This window comes from Capra hircus, chromosome 27, assembly GCF_001704415.2.
Source record: "Capra hircus breed San Clemente chromosome 27, ASM170441v1, whole genome shotgun sequence".
NCBI classification, from domain to species: Eukaryota; Metazoa; Chordata; class Mammalia; order Artiodactyla; family Bovidae; genus Capra; species Capra hircus.
The window spans coordinates 10,920,945-10,944,186 of NC_030834.1; the positions used below are offsets into that span (position 1 = coordinate 10,920,945).

The following is a 23,242-nucleotide window of genomic DNA, read 5'->3' on the forward strand; positions in this document are numbered from 1 at the left end:
GAAGTATCAAAAGTCACAGTGAAAATAAATGAAATAGAGACTAAAAAGGTAATAGAAAAAGATCAGTGAAGCCAAGAAATCGTCCTCTGAGAAAATAAACAAGATTGACAGACTTTTAGTTCAAAACTCTTCAAAAAAAGAGCAAAAAGATTCCAATTTTAAAAATTAAAAATTAAAGACAATATGTTGCAGCTAATACTACATAAAACAAAAGATTATAAGAGACTATTATAAACAAGTATACATGAACAATTTGGAAAATCTAAGAGAAATGAATAATAATCTAAGAACATAGAACCTTCCAATACTGAATCATAAAGAAATACAAAACTTGAAGACTGAATCAGGAATCAAAAAGCTTCCAGCAACCAAAAGTCCAAGACCACTAGTTTCCCTGGTGAGCTATACAAAACATTCAAGAAGAATTCCTATAAATCTTCAAACTCTTCTGAAAAATAGAAGAGGAGGGAAATTTTTCAATCATTTTATGAGGTCAGCACTGTTTTCATACTGAAACAAACAAGAATAGCACAAAGAAAAATAAATGTTATGGTTTTGATGAATTTTGATGCAAAAGTCTTCAGCAAAATATTAGCAAGCCAAATTCAACAGTACACAGCCATAGGTAAGGTGTTGGAGGAGTAGGTGGGTGTGGAGTACATCTGTCTCCATGGATGATGCATCAGGAATACATCTTCAGTTGCAGAAGTTCTCTCAGAACACCAGTTGAAAGTGGGCAGGAGTCCCTGACCACTGAAAAGGAATGTATAGACTGATGCAAAACTTGGCAGGACAAAAGAAAGAGGAGAGTGATAAAGACTGAGCCTGCATCCAGAGCATAAGGGAACTGAAGCATCAGTCAGATCCTCACAGCAGGGCAGTATGTTGGGACAGTGGAGGCTGCAGGAGAATGCAGCAGCTGATCTATGACAGTCTGAATGGAATGAGAACCACACAGACAATCCTTGGGGCAGCCCCTCCCTTCCCTGGACAAGGACACAAGTCTCCTGGAATGTGTGGCAGCTGGGAGCTGGAGCCTATAGACTGGAGAGCAGTCTCAGGGTAAGGTCTGTTGTTGACTATGGGGAAACAACTTGACGGGACGTCAGGGAGGAGATTGTGGTGGAAAAGGCCAGACAGCTGTGGAGGCAAGGCGATACTGCTGAGTCATGGGCAAGGGGTGGAAGCCATCACTGTGGCCACTCTCCCCACATGCCAGCACCAGCAGCTGACCAGTTGGGGAAGACCCAGGGAGGGTGGCCTTTTAAGTACCTCATGCAGTGAGCAATAGAGAAGGACCCCAGCCAGGGGAGCCCTTTAAGTACCTGGTACACCAATAGAGAAAGGACCCCAGTCAGGGGAGGCACTTAAGTGCCTGACATGCTGAACAACAGAGAAGGACCAGCCAGAAAGTCTCTTTGAGCGCCAGCTGCCTGAGGCTAGAAAAAGTCTATAAGTGCCAAAGCTCCTGCTCCTGAGTCTGCCAGGGCCCCTGCACACTTGGCACTGCCAGAGTCCCTGCAATCCAAGCAGCTGCACCACCTCCATTCTTAATTCTCAGTGAGGCAGAAGTGCCAGAGGCTTGAAAAAATCCTAGTAGCACCATATCTCCTGTACCAATGGCTTCTGGCTCCCCTGGGTACCTGGCACTGTTAGAGGCCCTGTGTTCCAAGCTGCCACACCACTGCCACAGTAGATTCCCACTGCTGCAGAGCTGCCAGAGGCTAGAGAAAACCCAAAGAGAACCGTGTCTCCTACTCCCCTGACCTCCAGCTCCCCTGCACACCTGGAGCTGCCAGAGCACCTGCGATCCAAGCAGCTGCACCACTTCCACACCTGGGCCTCCCTGGAGCAGAACCCAATCCTCCAGGGCAGCCTCGGGAGCAAACTCCTGAGGACAACCCACATGTGGAGGTGGAGATAAAACCACAATTGAACCCCAGGGGCAGTGTGGCTAGGGAAGTGGATTGAAAACTCTTCTATCAACTGTACAAGCTGCAGATTAAAGCCAAAAATTCAACTAGGCAAACTCTGTGTCTTTGAAATGTATAAAGGGACAATGAGAATTCCCACAGAACAGAAGACACTAACTCTGGCAGCTGTGGACATTGGAGGCAAGAATACGCAGCTATAGGGCCAGAATCTGAGCTGTCCTGATAGCAGTTTCAGAGACCAGCTCAGTATTGGAGGGCATCCTAGGGATGCAGAGGTGGACTGTAACTCACAGCAAGGAAAAGGACACTTGACAACCAAGATCAGAGAAAAACTATTATTATTATTATATTTTGATTTGTTCTCCAAAGAAGACATACAGATTGCTAATAAACACATGAAAAGATGCTCAACATCACTCATTATGAGAAAACTGCAAATCACAACTATAGTGAGATATCACCTCACACTAGTCAGAAGGACCGTCATCAAAAATCTACAAATATTATAAATGGATGTTGAATTTTGTCAAAGGCCTTCTCTGCATCTATTGAGATAATCATATGGCTTTTATTTTTCAATTTGTTAATGTGGTGAATTGCGTTGATTGATTTGCGGATATTGAAGAATCCTTGCATCCCTCGGATAAAGCCCACTTGGTCATGGTGTATGGTCTTTTTAATGTGTTGTTGGATTCTGATTGCCAGAATTTTGTTGAGGATTTTTGCATCTATGTTCATCAGTGATATTGGCCTGTAGTTTTCTTTATTTGTAGTATCTTTGTCAGGTTTTGGTATTAGGGTGATGGTGGTCTCATAGAATGAGTTTGGAAGTTTACCTTCCTCTGCAATTTGCTGGAAGACTTTGAGTAGGATAGGTGTTAGCTCCTCTCGAAATTTTTGGTAGAATTCAGCTGTGAAGCCGTCTGGACCTGGGCTTTTATTTGCTGGAAGATTTCTGATTACAGTTTCAATTCCCGTGCTTGTGATGGGTCTGTTAAGATTTTCTATTTCTTCCTGGTTCAGTTTTGGAAAGTTGTACTTTTCTAAGAATTTGTCCATTTCTTCCACATTGTCCATTTTATTGGCATATAATTGCTGATAGTGGTCTCTTATGATCCTTTGTATTTCTGTGTTGTCTGTTGTGATCTCTCCATTTTCATTTCTAATTTTATTGATTTGATTTTTCTACCTTTGTTTCTTGATGAGTCTGGCTAATGGTTTGTCAATTTTATTTATCCTTTCAAAGAACCAGCTTTTGACTTTGTTGATTTTTGCTATGGTCTCTTTTGTTTCTTTTGCATTTATTTCTGTCCTAATTTTTAAGATTTCTTTCCTTCTACTAACTCTGGGGTTCTCCATTTCTTCCTTTTCTAGTTGCTTTAGGTGTAGAGTTAGGTTATTTATTTGACTTTTTTCTTGTTTCTTGAGGTATGCCTGTATTGCTATGAACTTATACCTCAACATAATAAAAGCTATATATGACAAACCCACAGCAAACATTGTCCTCAATGGTGAAAAGTTGAAAGCATTTCCCCTAAAGTCAGGAGCAAGACAAGGGTGCCCACTTTCACCGCTACTATTCAACATAGTTCTGGAAGTTTTGGCCACAGCAATCAGAGCAGAAAAAGAAATGAATCCAAATTGGAAAAGAAGTAAAACTGTCACTGTTTGCAGATGACATGATCCTCTACATAGAAAACCCTAAAGACTCCACCAGAAAATTATGAGAGCTAATCAATGAATATAGTAAAGTTGCAGGGTATAAAATCAACACAGAGAAATCCCTTGCATTCCTATACACTAACAATGAGAAAGTAGAAAAAGATATTAAGGAAACAATTCCATTCACCATTGCAGTGAAAAGAATAAAATACTTAGGAATATATCTACCTAAAGAAACTAAAGACCTATATGTAGAAAACTATAAAACACTGATGAAAGAAATCAAGAGGACACTAATAGATGGAGAAACATACCATGTTCATGGATCAGAAGAATCAATATAGTGAAAATGAGTATACTACCCAAAGCAATCTACAGATTCAATGCAATCCCTATCAAGCTACCAGCCGTATTTTTCACAGAACTAGAACAAATAATTTCAAGATTTGTATGGAAATACAAAAAACCTCGAATTGCCAAAGCAATCTTGAGAAAGAAGAATGGAACTGGAGGAATCAACTTGCCGGACTTCAGGCTCTACTACAAAGCCACAGTCATCAAGACAGTATGGTCCTGGCACAAAGACAGAAATATAGATCAATGCAACAAAATAGAAAGCCCAGAGATAAATCCACACACATATGAACACCATATCTTTGACAAAGGAGGCAAGAATATACAATGGAGTAAAGACAAACTCTTTAACAAGTGGTGCTGGGAAAACTGGTCAACCACTTGTAAAAGAATGAAACTAGATCACTTTCTAACACCATACACAAAAATAAACTCAGAATGAATTAAAGATCTAAATGTAAGACCAGAAACTGTAAAACTCCTAGAGGAGAACATAGGCAAAACACTCTCCGACAAAAATCACAGCAGGATCCTCTATGATCCACCTCCCAGAATTCTGGAAATAAAAGCAAAAATAAACAAATGGGATTGAATTAAAATTAAAAGCTTCTGCACAACAAAAGAAACTATAAGCAAGGTGAAAAGACAGCCTTCTGAATGATAGAAAATAATAGCAAATGAAGCAACTGACAAGCAACTAATCTTAAAAATATACAAGCAACTTATGCAGCTCAATTCCAGAAGAATAAACGACCCAATCAAAAAATGGGCCAAAGAACTAAATAGACATTTCTCCAAAGAAGACGTACAGATGGTTAACAAACACATGAAAAGATGCTCAACATCACTCATTATTAGAGAAATGCAAATCAAGACCACAATGAGGTATCACTTCACACCAGTCAGAATGGCTGTGACCCAAAAATCTACAAGCAATAAATGCTGGAGAGGGTGTGGAGAAAAGGGAATCCTCTTACACTGTTGATGGGAATGCAAACTAGTACAGCCACTATGGAGAACAGTGTAGAGATTCCTTAAAAAACTGCAAATAGAACTGCCTTATGACCCAGCAATCCCACTTCTGGGCATACACACCAAGGAAACCAGAATAGAAAGAGACACGTGTACCCCAATGTTCATCGCAGCGCTGTTTATAATAGCCAGGACATGGAAACAACCTAGATGCCCATCAGCCGATAAATGGATAAAAAAGCTGTGGTACATATACACAATGGAGTATTATTCAGCCATTAAAAAGAATACATTTGAATCAGTTCTAATGAGGTAGATGAAACTGGAGCCTGTTATACAGAGTGAAGTAAGCCAGAAAGAAAAACACCAATACAGTATACTAACGCATATATATGGAATTTAGAAAGATGGTCATGATGACCTTGTATGCGAGACAGCAAAAGAGACACAGATGTGTAGAGTGGACTTTTGGACTCTGAGGGAGAGGGAGAGGGTGGGATGATTTGGGAGAATGGCATTGAAACATATGTATACTATTTTGTAAGAAATGAATTGCCAGTCTATGTTCGATGCAGGATACAGGATGCTTGGGGCTGGTTCATGGGGATGATCCAGAGAGATCTGGGGTGGGAGGTTGGAGGGGGTTCATGTTTGGGAACTCATGTACACCCGTGGTGGATTCATGTCAATGTATGGCAAAACCAATACAGTATTGTAAAGTAAAATAAAGTAAAAAGAAAAATTTTTAAAAATAATAAACAAAAATTAAAAATAAATTAATTAATTAAAAATTAAATGAAATTTTATAACACACACAAAAAAATATCTACAAATAATAACTGCTAGAGAGGGCATGGAGAAAAGAGAAGCCTCTTCCACTGTTGGTGGGAATGGAAATAGATACAGCTGCTATAGAAGGCATTATGGAGATTCCTTAAAAAGCTAGGAATTAAACTACCATATGACCCAACAATCCCACTACTGCGCATATACCTTGAGAGAGCCATAATTGAAATCGACCCATGTACCCCAATGTTCACTGAAGCACTATTTCTGATAGCTGGGACATGGAAGCAACCTAGATGCCCATTGACAGATGAACAGATAAAGAAGCTGTGATACATATATACAAATGAATATTACTCAACCATAAAATGGAATGCATATGAGTCAGTGCTATTGAGGTGGATGAACATAGAGCCATTAAAACAAAGTGAATTAAGTCAGAGAAAATGAAGTATCATACATTAACATATATATATGGAATCTAGAAAGATGGTACTGATGAACCTATTTGCAGAGCAGCAATGGAGACACAGACATAGAGAACAGAATTATGGTCTCAGGGAACAGGGACGAGGAGAGGGTGGGACAAATGGAGAGAGTAGCAAGGAAACATATTCACTACTATATGTCAAAGAGCCAGCCAGTGGGAATTTGCTGTATGACTCAGGGAGCTCAAACCAGGGCTCTGTGACAACCTAGAAATGTGAGATGGGGTGGGAGGTGGGAAGGAGGTTCAAGACGGAGGGGACACATATATATGTGGCTGATTCATGTTAATATATGGCAGAAACCAACATAATATTGTAAAGCAATTATCTTTCAACTAAAAATAAGTAAACTTAAAAAAATTCAACAGCACATTAAAATGATCATGTATCATGATAAGGGCTTCCATGGCAGTGCTAGGTGTAAAGAATCCATCTATCAGTGCAGGAGACTTATGAGATGAGAGTTTGATTCAGGGTCAGGAAGATCGCCTGGAGAAAGGCATAGCAACCCGCTCCAGTATTCTTGCCTGGAGAATCCCATGGATGGATAAGCCTGGTGGGCTTCAGTCCTTGAGGTCACAAAGGGTCAGCCAAGATCGAAGTGACTTGGCATGCACACACACATAACATGAAGAGAGGGATTTGTTTCAAGGGTGCAGGACTGAGTCAACATCTGTTACTCAATATGTTACACCCCATTTACAAAAAATGATAAAAATATATTCATCTCAATAAATTTAAAAATATTTGAAAAAATTCAAATTCATTTATGATAAATACTCTTAACAAAGTAGACATGGTGGAACGTACTTCAACTTAATATGGTTATATATGACAAACCACAGTTAACATCCTACTCAACAGTGCAGGGACTTCCCTGGCAGTCCAGTGGTTAAGATTCTGAGCTTCTAGTATAGAAATCATGGGTTCAGTTCTGGTCAGGAAACTAGGATCCTGCATGCTGCATGGTGTGCCCAAAAACAAAAAATATGCAAAACAAAAAAAAGCAAAGTAAAGACGAATGATTTCCTTCTAACATCTGGCAAGAAGACAAGGTTGCAAATCTTGCCACTTTTATTCCAAATAGTATTGAAAGTCCTAGGCAGAGCAGTTAGGTGGTAGAGATAAGTTATCTAAATCAGAAAGGAAAAGTCACTATATGCAGAAGACATGATTTTGCACATAGTAGAAAACCGTGAAGTTCAGTTCAGTTAGTTCACTCACTCAGTCGTATCTGACTCTTTGCGACCCCATGAATCCCAGCACACCAGGCCTCCCTGTCCATCACCAACTCCCAGAGTTCATTCAGACTCAAGTCCATTGAGTCAGTGATGCCATCCAGCCATCTCATCCTCTGTCGTCTCCTTCTCCTCCGCCTCCAATCCCTCCCAGCATCAGTCTTTTCCAATGAGCCAACTCTTCGGATGAGGTGGCCAAATTACTGGAGTTTCAGCTTTAGCATCATTCCCTCCAAAGAAATCCCAGGGCTGATCTCCTTCAGAATAGACTGATTGGATATCCTTGCAGTCCAAGGGACTCTCAAGAGTCTTCTCCAGCACCACAGTTCAAAAGCATCAATTCTATTGTGCTCAGCTTTCTTCACAGTCCAACTCTCACATCCATACATGACTACTGGAAAAACCATAGCCTTGACTACATGGACCTTTGTTGGCAAAGTAATGTATCTGCTTTTCAATATGCTATCTAGGTTGGTCATAACTTTCCTTCCAAGGAGTAAGCGTCTTTTAATTTCATGGCTGCACCATCTGCAGTGAATCAATCCTAAAATTTGAATAGACTGTGAATAGCCACGGTAACCTTGAGAAAGAACAAAGTTGGAGACACCATATGGCCAATTCCAGAACTAAGATGGACAAGATACAAATGAGCAGTGAGCATTTGTGTCAGAACATAAAAACATGTTCAAAGAATTTGCATATATGCTTATGGAAACAAAACAGTTTGAAGGAGTCCTCCAACAGGCAAATCTAGGACAATCTGAAAGTCATATGTAATGTTCAGTTCAGTTCAGTCGCTCAGTCGTGTCCAACTCTTTGCGAACCCATGAATCGCAGCACGCCAGGCCTCCCCGTTCGTCACCAACTCCCAGAGTTCACTCAGACTCAAGTCCATTGAGTCCGTGATGCCATCCAGCCATCTCATCCTCGGTCGTCCGCTTCTTCTCCTGCCCCCAATTCTTCCCAGCATCAAAGTATTTTCCAATAAGTCAACTCTTCGCATGAGGTGGCCAAAGTACTGGAGTTTCAGCTTCAGCATCATCCCCTCCAAAGAAATTCCAGGGTTGATCTCCTTCAGAATGGACTGGTTGGATCTCCTTGCAGTCCAAGGGACTCTCGAGTCTTCTCGAACACCACAGTTCAAAAGCATCAATTCTTCGGTGCTCAGCCTTCTTCACAGTCCAACTCTCACATCCATACATGACTACTGGAAAAATCAGCCTTGACTAGACGGACCTTGGTCGGCAAAGTAATATCTCTGCTTTTCAATATGCTGTCTAGGTTGGTCATAACTTTTCTTCCAAGGAGTAAGCATCTTTTAATTTCATGGCTGCAATCACCATCTGCAGTGATTTTGGAGCCCCAAAAAATAAAGTCTGACACTGTTTCCACTGTTTCTCCATCTATTTCCCATGTAATGTTAATTAAGGATTAAAACACCTTTTAGTGTACTAGGGAATTTTGAGTCCATATTCATATAAATACATGAAAATATTATTTTGAAGTGAATAAATATATTGAATGGATCTATTAAAATAAGGTTATAAAAGATATATATACATAGTGAATATATTGAAAATAGAACTAGAAAGGTTATGTATACATAAAACTTCTCCCCAAATAATTATTGAGATAAGTAGAGAAAGATATATTATAGACTTTAATCACCTAATCAAAATGACTTTTTTCAAAAACACAACAAGTTGGAATCATGTGCTGTTAGGATGCAATAGAGCACACAGACTCAACAATATTTCTGTGGTGCATTTAACAAGATACATAACCTCAGTCTAAGCATTGGGAAACATTACATAAACCTAAACTGAGGCACATCTTCCAAAATAATCAGCCTGAGACTATAAAACTTTTGAATGTCAAAAATGCCACACACAAAAATGTAGTCAATTAAACTAAGGAGATAGGAGTACTAAAGGCAGTGGTTGGTTCTGAATTGGATCTTTTTGCTGTAGAGTGCCAGTACCGTGATGAAGGGGAAATTGGAACCTGATAAAAGAATTAGATGTTAACAACATATCTTTGTTTCATGTTATTGAAGGTCTGTTTTAAGAGAATTCAGTTTTCTGTAAGAGTTATACATTGAAATTATTATTATTCAACTGGTTTAGGAAACAAAATTTGTTTCTCATGTCATTTCTCTAAGTATGAGTTTGTTACTAATTTAAACAAAAACCCATTAGACAGTGTACTAGAAATATGAAAATATCAAACTAGAGAGAATCTAGAGTTTATGTATTCTATATGCTTCATGTTGAGCTGTTTTAAATTTGTTACCAAAGTAAACACAATTCTGACTTTTAATTAACTCAATCAACCATTGTGTTTATTCTTTCAGTTTTCTATATTATCCCTAGTATGTATCATTTTCTTAATAATAATTAGTTCTTCTTACTATAATGATTATAATCTTGACAGTGTTGTAAATAATAAGGATAGTAATAAAGAGTAAGTTGTACTTAAATAGAGCCTTTTTGTCAACAAGCACTGTTTTGTTTAATATATTCTCAATCATGCAACCCTCTTAACATACCCTATTTATTAGATGTCTGTTTTACTGAGTCTGTGGAGAAGGCAATGGCACCCCACTCTAGTACTCTTGTCTGGAAAATCCAATGGATGGAGGAGCCTGGTGGCCTGCAGTCCATGGGGTCGCTAAGAGTCGGACACAACTGAGCGACTTCACTTTCACTTTTCACTTTCATGCATTGGAGAAGGAAATGGCAACCTACTCCAGTATTCTTGCCTGGAGAATCCCAGGGATGGGGAAGCCCGGTGGGCTGCCGTCTCTGGGGTCGCACAGAGTTGGACACGACTGAAGCGAATTAGCAGCAGCATGCTGAATTTGAATAGAAATGGGCTTATTCTTTTATTACTAACTGAATTAAAAATAGAGCACTCTCCACTTTATAGCCACTTGGCAATAGCCAAGCACTCTTCTTGGCTATTCTGTAAGTGAAGAAGTAAATAATTCACAGCAAGTTATCGAAGAGTGTTACTTTGATACTGATTTTATTCCTTTTAACTAAGAAATACAGTTTAATTTCAGACGTTCCCATGGCATAAAGTATTTTAGCAGTTGCAGCATAGATGAATTTAAACATATGACTTCACAGCCTAAATTGGAATGTCTTCAGAATCAAACAGTTCCAAAAGTGTTTCCACAAGGAAGACAATCAATTTGTGGCAATGGAATTTTGGAACCACCTGAACAATGTGACTGTGGTGCCAAGGAGGTTAGTGAAAAAGACTGATATTTGGTTTTGTGTTTGTCACGTAATCTTACAAATGTAGATGTGACATAATTTTTTTAATTGTTCCATATAGTCAAACATCCAAGATGGGAAGCTGTGGGGCATATGATAACTGGCTCATCCAGAATTTGAAGTTGAACAATCTAAGAATAGGGTAAATGCAGCATGGGTTGAATGAAGATTTTCCTTACTGCGCAAATATTACCCATCTTTCTGTATCATAAACATCAGTTCCAACAGGAGTATAATTATCACCTAAATTATCCATGAATTCCTTTAAAGTGACTGATTTAAATCACTGAGTTATTAAATGTATGCTGTTGTTCACATCTTCATCTTCTAATTCCAGTCCTTGCATCGGGGGAACTTCATTTATTTTAGCTTGGTTTCAAATTGAATTAAAGAACAGAGACATCACTCTGCCCACAAAGAACCATATAGTCAAAGCCTTGGATTTCCCAGTAGTCGTGTATGGATATGAGAGCTGGACCATAAAGAAGACTGAATACCAAAGAATTTATACTCTCGAATTATAAAGTTGGAGAAGACTCTTGAGAATCCTTTGAACTGCAAGGAGATCAAACCAGTCAATTCGAAAGAAAATCAACTCTGAATAGTCATTGGAAAGACTGACGCTAAAGCTGAAGTTCCAATACTTTGGCCACCTGATGCAAAAAAACCAACTCGCTGACAAATACCCTGATGCTGGGAAAGATTGAAGACAGGAGGAGAGGGGGACAACAGAGTATTAGATGGCTGGATGGCATCACCAACTCACTGGATATGAGTTTGAGCAAGCTCTGGGAGATGGTGAAGGACAGGGAAGCCTGGCATGCTGCAGTCCATGGGGCTGCAAAGAGTCGGACACGACTGAGCAACTGAACTGAACTGACAGGTTAATGGATTATGATAAATGCACCACCACATCTGTTACATTCCAGTGTTGTGTTATTTTTGGTCAACTCTCATCTCTCATTTTGGAGTTGCTTTTTATGAACATTCTTGAGCATATTAACCACCTCAGTCAGTTCAGCCACTCAGTGTGTCCGACTCTTTGAGACCCCATGGACTGCAGCACACCAGGCTTCCCTGTCCATCATCAACTGCAGGAGCTTGCTGAGACTCATGTCTATCGAGTCGTGATGCCATCCAACCATCTCATCCTCTGTTGTCCCCTTCTCCTCCAGCCTTCAATCTTCCCAGCATCAGGGTCTTTTCCAATAACTCATTTCTTTGCATCAAGTGGCCAAAATATTGGGGTTTCAGCTTCAGCATCAGTCCTTCCAATGAGTATTCAAGACTGATTTCCTTTAGGATGGACTGGTTGGAACTCCTTGCAGTCCAAGGAACCCTCAAGAGTCTTCTCCAACACCACAGTTCAAAAGCATCAAATCTTTGGTGCTCAGCTTTCTTTTTTTTTTTAATATAAATTTATTTATTTTAATTGGAGGTTAAAATTACTTTACAATATTGTATTGGTTTCTTTTGGACTCTGTGGGAGAGGGAGAGGGTGGGATGATTTGGGAGAATGGCATTGAAACATGTATAATATCATATGTGAAATGAATCGCCAGTCCCGGTTTCATGCATGATACTGGATGCTTGGGGCTGGTGCACTGGGATGACCCAGAGGGATGCTATGGGGAGGGAGGAGGGAGGGGGAAGGGGGGTTCAGGATGGGGAACACGTGTATACCTGTGGTGCTCAGCTTTCTCTATAGTCCAACTCTCACATCCATACATGACTACTAGAAAAACCATAGAGTTGACTAGACAAGCCTTCATCAGCAAAGTAATATCTCTGCTTTTTAATATGCTGTCCAGGTTGATCATAGCGTTTTTTCCAAGGAGCAAGAGTCTTTTAATTTCATGGCTACAGTCACCATCTGCAATGATTTTGGAGCCCAAAACTGTAAAGTCTTTCATTGTTTCCATTGTTTCCCCCATCTATTTGTCATGAAGTGATGGGACAAGATGCCATGATCTTAGTTTTCTGAATGTTGAGTTTTAAGCCTACTTTTTCACTCTCCTCTTTCACTTTCATCAAGAGGCTCTTTAGTTCTTCTTCTCTTTCTGCCATAAGGGTGGTGTCGTCTGCATATCTGAGGTTATTGATATTTGTCCCAGCAATCTTTATTCCAGCTTGTGCTTCATCCAGCCCAGCATTTCTCATGATGTACTCTGCATAGAAGTTCAATAAGCAGGGTGACAGTATAAAGCCTTAACGTACTCCTTTCCCAATTTTGAACCAGTCTGTTGTTCCGTGGTTGGTTCTAAGTGTTGCCTCTTGACCTGCATACAGATTTCTCAGGAGGCAGGACAGGTAGTCCAGTATTCCCATCTCTTTCAGAATTTTCCACAGTTTGTTGTGATCCACATAGTCAAAGGCTTTAGTGTAGTAAATGAAGCAGAAGTAGAAGTTTTTCTGGAGTTCTTGCTTTTTCTATGATCCAGTGGATGTTGGCAAATCTAGGTCTTTAGTCTAGATTTCCATTATACATTGAGTGCTGTCAAAATATACTGTCTACTGCAGGCTCTCTCCTTGATTGTAGATTTTCGATATTAGGCTATCACATCACTGATTTTTGTTTTATTTTCCCCAATATTTATATTTAGTGAGGGTTTAATATTCTATCTTCAGTAAATTCACTTGCTGTTTTTCATTAACATGTTTATATGTGAAGCATAACACATTCTTCTTGATGAAACATGAAAAAGAAAAAATTATTATTATCTGATTCTTATAGATTTACAAGTGTTAAATAAGAATAGAATCTGGAATATACTTTAGTAATATGCCATTAGTGTAACTGCATTTTTTTTTTTTTGCATTTCTTTTCCATGGGGATAGTCTTGATCCCTGTCTCCTGTACAATGTCACGAACCTCATTGCATAGTTCGTCAGGCACTCTATCTATCAGATCTAGGCCCTTAAATCTATTTCTCATTTCCACTGTATAATTATAAGGGATTTGATTTAGGTCATACCTGAATGGTCTAGCGGGTTTCCCTACTTCCTTCAATTTCAGTCTGAACTTGGTAATAAGGAGTTCATGATCTGAGCCGCAGTCAGCTCCTGGTCTTGTTTTTGTTGACTGTATAGAGCTTCTCCATCTTTAGCTGCAAAGAATATAATCAATCTGATTTCAGTGTTGACCATCTGGTGATGTCCAGATGTGTAGAGTTTTCTCTTGTGTTGTTAGAAGAGGGTGTTTGCTATGACCAGTGCGTTCTCTTGGCAAAACTCTATTAGTCTTTGCCCCGCTTCATTCCTCATTCCAAGGCCAAATTTGCCTGTTACTCCAGGTGTTTCTTGACTTCCTACTTTTGCATTCCAGTACCCTATAATGAAAAGGACATCTTTTTTGGGTGTTAGTTCTGAAAGGTCTTGTAGGTCTTCATAAAACCATTCAACTTCAGCTTCTTCAGCATTACTGGTTAGGGCATAGACTTGGATAACTGTGATATTGACTAGTTTGCCTTGGAGACGAACAGAGATCATTCTGTCGTTTTTGAGATTGCATCCAAGTACTGCATTTCAGACTCTTTTGTTGACCATGATGGCTACTCCATTTCTTCTGAGGGATTCCTGCCCACAGTAGTAGATGTAATGGTCATCTGAGTTAAATTCACCCATTCCAGTCCATTTTAGTTCGCTGATTCCTAGAATGTCGATGTTCACCCTTGCCATCTCTTGTTTGTCCACTTCCAATTTGACTTGATTCATGGACCTGACATTCCAGGTTCCTATGCAATATTGCTCTTTACAGCATTGGATCTTGCTTCTATCACCAGTCACATGCACAACTGGGTATTGTTTTTGTTTTGGCTCCATCCCTTCCTTCTTTCTGGAGTTACTTCTCCACTGATCTCCAGTAGCATATTGGGCACCTACTGACCTGGGGAGTTCCTCTTTCAGTATCCTATCATTTTGCCTTTTCATGCTGTTCGTGGGGTTCTCAAGGCAAGAATACTGACGTGGCTTGCCATTCCCTTCTCCAGTGGGCCACGTTCTGTCAGACCTCTCCACCATGACCCGCCTAACTTGGGTTGCCCCGCAGGCATGGCTTGGTTTCATTGAAGGCTGTGGTCCTAGTGTGATTAGATTGACTAGTTTTCTGTGAGTATGATTTCAGTGTGTCTGCCCTTTGATGCCCTCTTGCAACACCTACCATCTTACTTGGGTTTCTCTTACCTTGGGTGTGGGGTATCTTTTCACAGCTGCTCCAGCAAAGCACAGCCGCTGCTCCTTACCTTGGACGAGGGGTATCTCCTTACCGCTGCCATTCCTGACCTTCAACGTGGGCTAGCTCCTCTAGGCCTTTCTGTGCCTGTGCAGCCACCGCTCCAGGGTTGCTCCTCCCAGCCGCCAGCCCTGGCCTCCGGTGTGGGTAGTTCCTCCCAGCGGCTGCCCTGGCCTTGGGCTTGAGGTGGCTCCTCAGGGTCACCGCCCCAGGCCTCTTGCGAGAGGTGGCTTCTCCCGGCCGCCCCTGACCTCAGACGCGGGGTGTCTCCTCCCAGCCACCACTGGCCTCTGACACGGGGTAGCTCCTCCCAGCCGCCCCTGACCTCGGACGCAAGGTGTCTCCTCCAGGCCGCCACTGGCCTCAGACACAGGGTAGCTCCTCCCTGCAAAATGGCTGTCTGGGGAGGCCTTACAAATGGCTGTGAAAAGGAGAGAGGCAAAAAGCAATGGAGAAAAGGAAAGATATAAGCATGTGAATGCAGATTTCCAAAGAATAGCAAGAAGAGATAAGAAAGCCGCCTTCAGCGATCATGCAAAGAAATCGAGGAAAACAACAGAATGGGAAAACTAGAGATCTTTTCAAGAAAATTAGAGATACCAAGGGAACATTTCATGCAAAGATGGGCTTGATAAAGGACAGAAATGGTATGGACCTAACAGAAGCAGAAGATATTAAGAAGAGGTGGCAAGAATACACAGAAGAACTGTACAAAAAAGATCTTCACGACCCAGATAATCATGATGATGTGATCACTCATCTAGAGCCAGACATCCTGGAACGTGAAGTCAAGTGGGCCTTAGAAAGCATCAGTATGAACAAAGCTAGTGGAGGTGATGGAATTCCAGTTGAGCTGTTTCAAATCCTGAAAGATGATGCTATGAAAGTGCTGCACTCAATATGCCAACAAATTTGGAAAACTCAGCAGTGGCCACCGGACTGGAAAAGGTCCATTTTCATTCCAATCCCAAAGAAAGGCAAAGCCAAAGAATGCTCAAACTACAGCACAATTGCACTCATCTCACATGCTAGTAAAGTAATGCTCAAAATTCTCCAAGCCAGGGTTCAGCAATACGTTAACCGTGAACTTCCTGATGTTCAAGCTGGTTTTAGAAAAGGCAGAGGAACCAGAGATCAAATTGCCAACATCCACTGGATCATGGAAAAAGCAAGAGAGTTCCAGAAAAACATCTATTTCTGCTTTATTGACTATGCCAAAGCCTTTGACTGTGTGGATCACAATAAACTGTGGAAAATTCTGAAAGAGATGGGAAAACAGACCACCTAACCTGCCTCTTGAGAAATCTGTATGCGGGTCAGGAAGCAACAGTTAGAATTGGACGTGGAACAAGAGACTGGTTCCAAATAGGAAAAGGTGTACGTCAAGGCTGTATATTGTCACCCTCCTTATTTAACTTATATGCAGAGGACATCATGAGAAGCTCTGGAATGGAAGAAACACAAGCTGGAATCAAGATTGCCAGGAGAAATATCAATCACCTCAGATATGCAGATGACACCACCCTTATGGCAGAAAGTAAAGAGGAACTAAAAAGCCTCTTGATGAAAGTGAAAGAGGAGAGTGAAACATTTGGCTTAAAGCTCAACATTCAGAAAACAAAGATCATGGCATCCGGTCCCATCACTTCATGGGAAATAGACGGGGAAACAGTGGAAACAGTGTCAGACTTTATTTTGGGGGGCTCCAAAATCACTGCAGATGATGACTGCAGCCATGAAATTAAAAGACGCTTACTCTTTGGAAGAACAGTTATGACCAACCTAGATAGTGTATTCAAAAGCAGAGACATTCCTTTGCCAACTAAGGTTCGTCTAGTCAAGGCTATGGTTTTTCCTGTGGTCATGTATGGATGTGAGAATTGGACTGAGAAGAAGGCTGAGCGCCGAAGAATTGATGCTTTTGAACTGTGGTGTTGGAGAAGACTCTTGAGAGTCCCTTGGACGGCAAGGAGATCCAACCAGTCCATTCTGAAGGAGATTAACCTTGGGATTTCTTTGGAGGGAATGATGCTAAAGCTGAAACTCCAGTACTTTGGCCACCTCATGCAAAGAGTTGACTCATTGGAAAAGACTCTGATGCTGGGAGGGATTGGGGGCAGTAGGAGAAAGGGACGACAGAGGATGAGATGGCTGGATGGCATCACGGACTCGATGGACATGAGTCTGAGTGAATTCTGGGAGTTGGTGATGGACAGGGAGGCCTGGCATGTGGCAATTCATGGGGTCGCAAAGAGTCGGACACGACTGTGTGACTGAACTGAACTGAACTGTAACTGCATTATGTTTCATTTTATAAATGACATTATACAAGTATTCAGTATAATAAAATATCAGTAATAAATTACTATTCTATAAGAAAATAATAATTAATTTTGGCAGAAGAGATATATTCCCCTTATAGTTATATTTACAACATACTGCTCAAAATACTTAATGTAAAATAAAAATACATATAGGTAGATATATATTTATATATATAACAGAAACATTTTACACCATCACATATTTACTGGGATTAATGTGGAAGAAAATATTATACAGAAGCTCTTGGAACAAATCACAAAAGAAAAGTGGCAATTTTCAGATTTCAGAATATCACAGTAATAAAAATATTTTTTAAAACCTGCCAAAATAGAAATAAGTTGTCATGACAAACTGCAAAACAATATAAAATATATTAGTGCCTGGGGCTAGTATTATTAATACAAAAGTGCTTAGCAATAAAAAAATAAATAGAATATCTCAACAAAAAGTATGCATAAACATATAAACTAAATTGTGAAAATATATGAAATTGAAACAGATATAAACACGTAGTTATTTGTCCCTATTCACTTCATTCATTTTAAAATATTACTTATCAATATTGTATTGGTTTAATCTCCAATTAAGATAAATAAATTTATATTAAAAACCAAATAAAATAAATTTTTTTAAAATATATTACTCATCAGTCTTATATCACTCTTACACTACTAGACAACTCTATAAAGAGAAGGAAATAAATGTGTATTATGAAAGAGTTCTTAATATTTTTTAATTCTTTGAACTAATAACTTTTAGAATCAATCTTTAGTACACAAGAGCTAAAAAGTGAAAAAAAAATTTCTTTGAAATGACACAACCACAATATGCTGTTGTTATTTGGAAACCTCTATTTTGTCACATCCAAAAACATTTAATAGTCACAGAATATCTTGAGGAGAATTGATAAGACAGATAAGTAGTTTACTAGTGGCTCAGACGGTAAAGAATCTGCCTGCAATGTGGGAGACCCAGGTTTGATCCTGGGTTAGGAAGATCCCTTGGAGAAGGGAATGGCTACCCACTCCAGTTTCTGGCCTGGAGAATTCCATGAACAGAGGAACCTGGCAAGGCTACAGCCCATGGGGTCACAAAGAGTTGGACACGACTACACACACACACACACACACACACACAAATGAGAAAAATCTCAAAATATATTGTCCATATATTTATGAACTCAAAAAGATTGAAGTAAATTGCATTACATTTTTAACAGTCAAATTCTTGAACATAGAATCATGAATGATTTCATTACCACATTTTTCTATATCAAAATACACTGTCTAGGTGAAGTGGTGTTAAAAATAGATAGACATAAAAATTATACTGCGATTGTAATTAGAGACATGGCTTAAGATATTATAACAATAAGTAAAATGATTTAGTTCAAAATTGCTTAACTTGATTACCTTTGCTTTCAGACATGTGAGCATTCTAAATGCTGTGATCCTTTAAACTGTGTACTGAAAGGAAAGGCAGACTGTGGTTCTGGACCATGTTGTGGAAAAAACACTTGTAAGGTAAGTTTTCGAATATTACCTTATTTTCTTCCATGAAATTCCTGCTTTTGTGGGCTTTTTAGCTTTTTTTCACACAATTTTTACTCATCTTTCAAATATATAACCGTATATTCCTGATTCATCCACTGTTGAGTTCAGAATTGAGAAGTCTTTAGATCTTTTCCAATCAAATTTTTAGCCCTACCTCTAACCTTATTGTTTCAGTCCCTACTCAGAACTCATCCTATTATGCCATTTAATAACAACTTCAGGTAATCTGGGTGTTGTGAGTTCCTCTTGATCATAATTGAATGTAGCTCCTCACAATCTACTTATGACAAAATTATGAATAAGCCACCCCACACACACTTGAGATACAATATTTGAATAAACAGACAATTATAATTGTATACAATTATACAATTATAAGTAACCCCTCGCTTTGGAAGTAGCAGAAAAAAGGAATCCATAGGGAATAGTCAGCAATATGTAGCATATCTAATACTGAAGATTAACTTTGTGAATCACTCACTGAATCCTTGACTTCCCTTGGGAAGTTTTCCCTCAAGTTTCCTTCATAGCTACCTCTAATAGGACCCTGGGTAAGAGCTCTGTTCTAGGGAGGGCTTCATTTCAGCAACTCGCCTTTTTGCGTATTACTTTTAGGAGGCTAAGACACACATGAACGCTGATTGACGAGAGGTTTTGTCATCAGGTCTGTTTTTCCACTGTCAATGAAAATCTCTCCCCACACCATTTCACCCTGTTCCCTGCATGCTCTTCTTCACTCAGTGGGCTAGTTCTTAAAGCCAATGTTCATTTGTTTCAAGGCACATTAATGTAGAGGCCAGGCTAGGGTTTCCACTTCTTAGAAATAAACTGTGTTGTTCTTTCCTTCCCCAGAACTCTCATCTATGTCTTGTCTCCAAATCAGTGAGACTGAGCAGTTGAATTTTCTAAACAGTCCATCTGGACTCCCCAGGTGGTGTTAAAGAGCCTGCCTGCCAGGAGAATCCCATGGACAGAAGAGCCTGGCCCCTGCAATCCGCAGGGTTACAGAGGGTTGGAGATGACTGAAGTGACTTAGTACACACCCACCATTGCCCTCTATCTGCATCTCAAAGGATAATTCTTTGCAACAGAGATAATTCCTGCATTTGGTCCAGTGAAAATTCATAGTATAAGTTTCTAGGGAGAGATTCGGGGTAACAGCATTGAATTCTGTAAAGAAGTTCCAACTAAAACCTGTAACTTCAGCTATCATCTTTTGTTTTTAACATCCAGGACTGCATTTATTGGTCTGTAGAAGGTAGCCCTGGACAGCCATTTCATTTTTCACACTTGAAGGCACCTGTGACTCAATTCTAGTTCTGGGAATATGCCCACTGCCACCATCTGCCCAGGACCTCTCCTTCTCACTGTTGAAGCATGCTTCAATGTCCTATGTTAGTTCCCATTAACTTTCTTACATATTATAGCAAAAAAATCTAGCTTTTGCTGTCTTTTGAAGGGTCACAGGTGCCTCTCTTATTACTGACCATAAGCTTAAAAGGCTTCTTATTTTTTTTCTGTCTACTTTCCATTCTACTTTCCACTGACATGGTCTGAAATGTACTGCTTTGAACCAGCATTTTTTTCTTATAAATTTTCAGTTTAGATGGACACAAGTCCAAGTACAAAGATATGGAAGACCAATACTTTAACCTGCTATTATCTGACACATAACAGGGACTAACATGTTTTAGCCAGTACCCAGACTTTCCTCTCTGAAGTTTTAAGGAGCTGTGTCTGGTACTGCACACCAGCAATTATCATGGGTCAGTTGTACTTGATGATGAACACACAAGCAAAGAATAAGAAACAAGCACTCAGGAAGCTTACATATGACATGAGTTCAGCGTCATGCTCAAGTGAATCTTTGTTTAAAACTGGAGCAACAAGTTTCTTATGCTACACATCAGTTGGATACCCTTGCTTTTCCTTGGCAGTTCTCAGACAAGCTTTTCCTGTGTGCAGGACTGATAGCTCAGTGCAGATCCTGGCTTTTCTAGTCTATACTGTATGGTATATCAGAAGAGCAGAGGGATCCCCTCTTTCCTGGCACCTATGTCCACCCCTGGTAGTGGCAGAAGCTCTGACCCAGCACTACATTCTAAGTTAAATTTCCCACCACTGTGTCTAGGGAGAAGTGTTCCGATTGTCATCCTGGGTCAGAAGCAGTTTCATAGTAGAAGTGGAGTTCATCCTGAAAAGAAAATTACTTGAAGGGCAAAAAGGACAAGGGTGTCCACTAAGAAACATTTTAGAAACCTGGAAAGACCAGCATCTGAGTTAGTTAAAATATTTCAGGAGTGCAATGGATTAGTTCCCAAGAATCAAAAGTTGAAAAACAGATATGCGTAGTGTCATCTCAGATATTTTCTGTTTATCTTGACGTGAATATTCAGGATAACCAAAGCATTGTAACTACAAAACATTCACTAGGGCCATTTTTATTATATATATATTTTTTGTTTGGTTGGTTTTTTAATATAAATTTATTTATTTTAATTGGAGGCTAATTACAATATTGTATTGGTTTTGCCATACATCAACATGAATCCGCTATGGGCCATTTTTAAGTTGAAGTTTAAGTCACACAGTGGAAGTTAGCCGTTGTCAAGGGCTTTAGTGCGCCGAGCAGCATTTAGAGCATTCACAGTGCTGTGCAGCCGCCGCCTTGACCTGGTTCCACAGCCGCTTCCTCAGCCAAACAGGAGACCCCGACCCATGATGCACCTGCTCTCCTCTCTATGGATTTCCCTACTCTGGACATTCCATAGAACTAGAACCATACAGTGGGAAACCTTGTGTCTGGTTTCGTCACTAAATACAGTGTTTCCGAGTTTCAGTCGCCTTGCAGCATATATCAGTACTCCATTCCTTTATGTGGCTGACACATTGCATTGTCCACACCACAGTTTGTTTACACATTAGTAGGCATTTGTCTTCTTTCCAAACTCTTTCACCGGAACTTTAAGCAAATTTAGAGTTTAAACACTTACAAACATCACAGTAATGAAAATGATAGCTACAAATTCAATGCAGTTATTTAATGTTTTTACACTTGTTATACTACTTCAAAGCAAATATGTGTTTTTCCTTTTGTCACAGATATTTGAAAGAGGAAGAGAGTGTAGGAAAAGCACTGATCCATGTGATTTTCCAGAATTTTGCAATGGGGTGTCTGAATTTTGTGCACCTGATATGAGAGCTGCTGACTTACAAACGTGCAATAATAAATCTTCCTATTGCTTTGGAGGAATATGCCAAGATAGAACAATGCAGTGCATCAATTTGTTTGGAAAATGTAATAATTTATCTTTTCTTCTGAGCTTTATTTTTAAGCTATATTTTTTCTAAAGTCAGTAAAACACCAAAATAAAAAGGACTGTTTGTTAAATCCAAATTTGAACATAAAATTGAAATCATTGTAACTTTGAACAATGTCAAGAGGTAAAACAGACCCAATAAGAACAGGAGAAAATGAATAGGATATTAGTGAAATCTGAGATGGTTGGGAGAAAGTGAGTAGAATTTAGAATTGAAGATGAGAGAGTGCAGAAGACTGTAAGATTTCTCAATTATTTCTGCTCTGACATGCCAGCTCTCCTGTTCTTAAGTGGGTAGTTTTCAGTGTTTCTTTTTCGTGTATATCCAATAGACAATACTGAAATTTGTAATAAATGACATTGACTAGGCATTGTTGTTTAGACATTTCAATATTAATTTACCACAGTTTTAGTTTTTAAGTTTTTAAAGATGAGTAATTGGAAATTTGTTTATGTTTTTAGTTGCTGAAGAATCTAGTTATCAGTGTACAGAAGAAGTGAATTATCAAGATGATGTGTTTGGAAACTGTAGAGGAAAAGTTTGTTATTTTCGGTATGTATTTAAAAATTTATATATTTTTCAAATGCCTGTGTGAGTGTCTGTGTGTTTGTATACTGTCAAGAATCACTTAATGCAAATGAAAGATTAACCTAGTTTATATAGATGAATTTATATGTTGCACTTTATTAGTTGGTGTACGTTCTGAATAGCTTTATGATCTCAGTAACATTTTGAATTATCCTCATATTTGGTACTGTTTTTTTATCTAATCTCTTGTATCTCTAAGAGACCTCTGGGCATTAAGAGATTTTTTTTTAATATATTGATAGTCAACTCCTTTGTGGAAAGTTAGTTTGCCACTGGACACATTCAGCTATAGTATCAAGGAATGACATTCATGTTCAGTATACCTTCCTTGGAGGCCATATATGTATGTCAGCAGATTTAAGAGCTCATAGATATCCAGACCCTACTGTGACGGCTAATGGAACCATGTGTGATGAAAATAAGGTAAATAAAATTTTACTTGCTTCTGTATAGGGTGTATGGATGTCTCAGTGTGTGTGTGGGGGCGGGGGGAGAGAGAGAGAGAGAGA

General features: G+C 39.4%; 1 protein-coding gene across 1 annotated transcript in view; it reads left to right on the top strand.

The window, feature by feature from the left end:
* LOC102186109 (disintegrin and metalloproteinase domain-containing protein 18-like) overlaps positions 1 to 23,242 on the top strand; it is a 129,315-nt gene that overhangs the window by 73,745 nt on the left and 32,328 nt on the right. Inside the window, exons 12-16 of the mRNA XM_018041817.1 lie at positions 10,499 to 10,685; positions 18,696 to 18,794; positions 21,927 to 22,122; positions 22,607 to 22,697; positions 22,976 to 23,156. Of these exons, the coding sequence (XP_017897306.1) occupies positions 10,499 to 10,685; positions 18,696 to 18,794; positions 21,927 to 22,122; positions 22,607 to 22,697; positions 22,976 to 23,156 (754 nt within the window). The remainder of the gene's footprint in view (positions 1 to 10,498; positions 10,686 to 18,695; positions 18,795 to 21,926; positions 22,123 to 22,606; positions 22,698 to 22,975; positions 23,157 to 23,242) is intronic.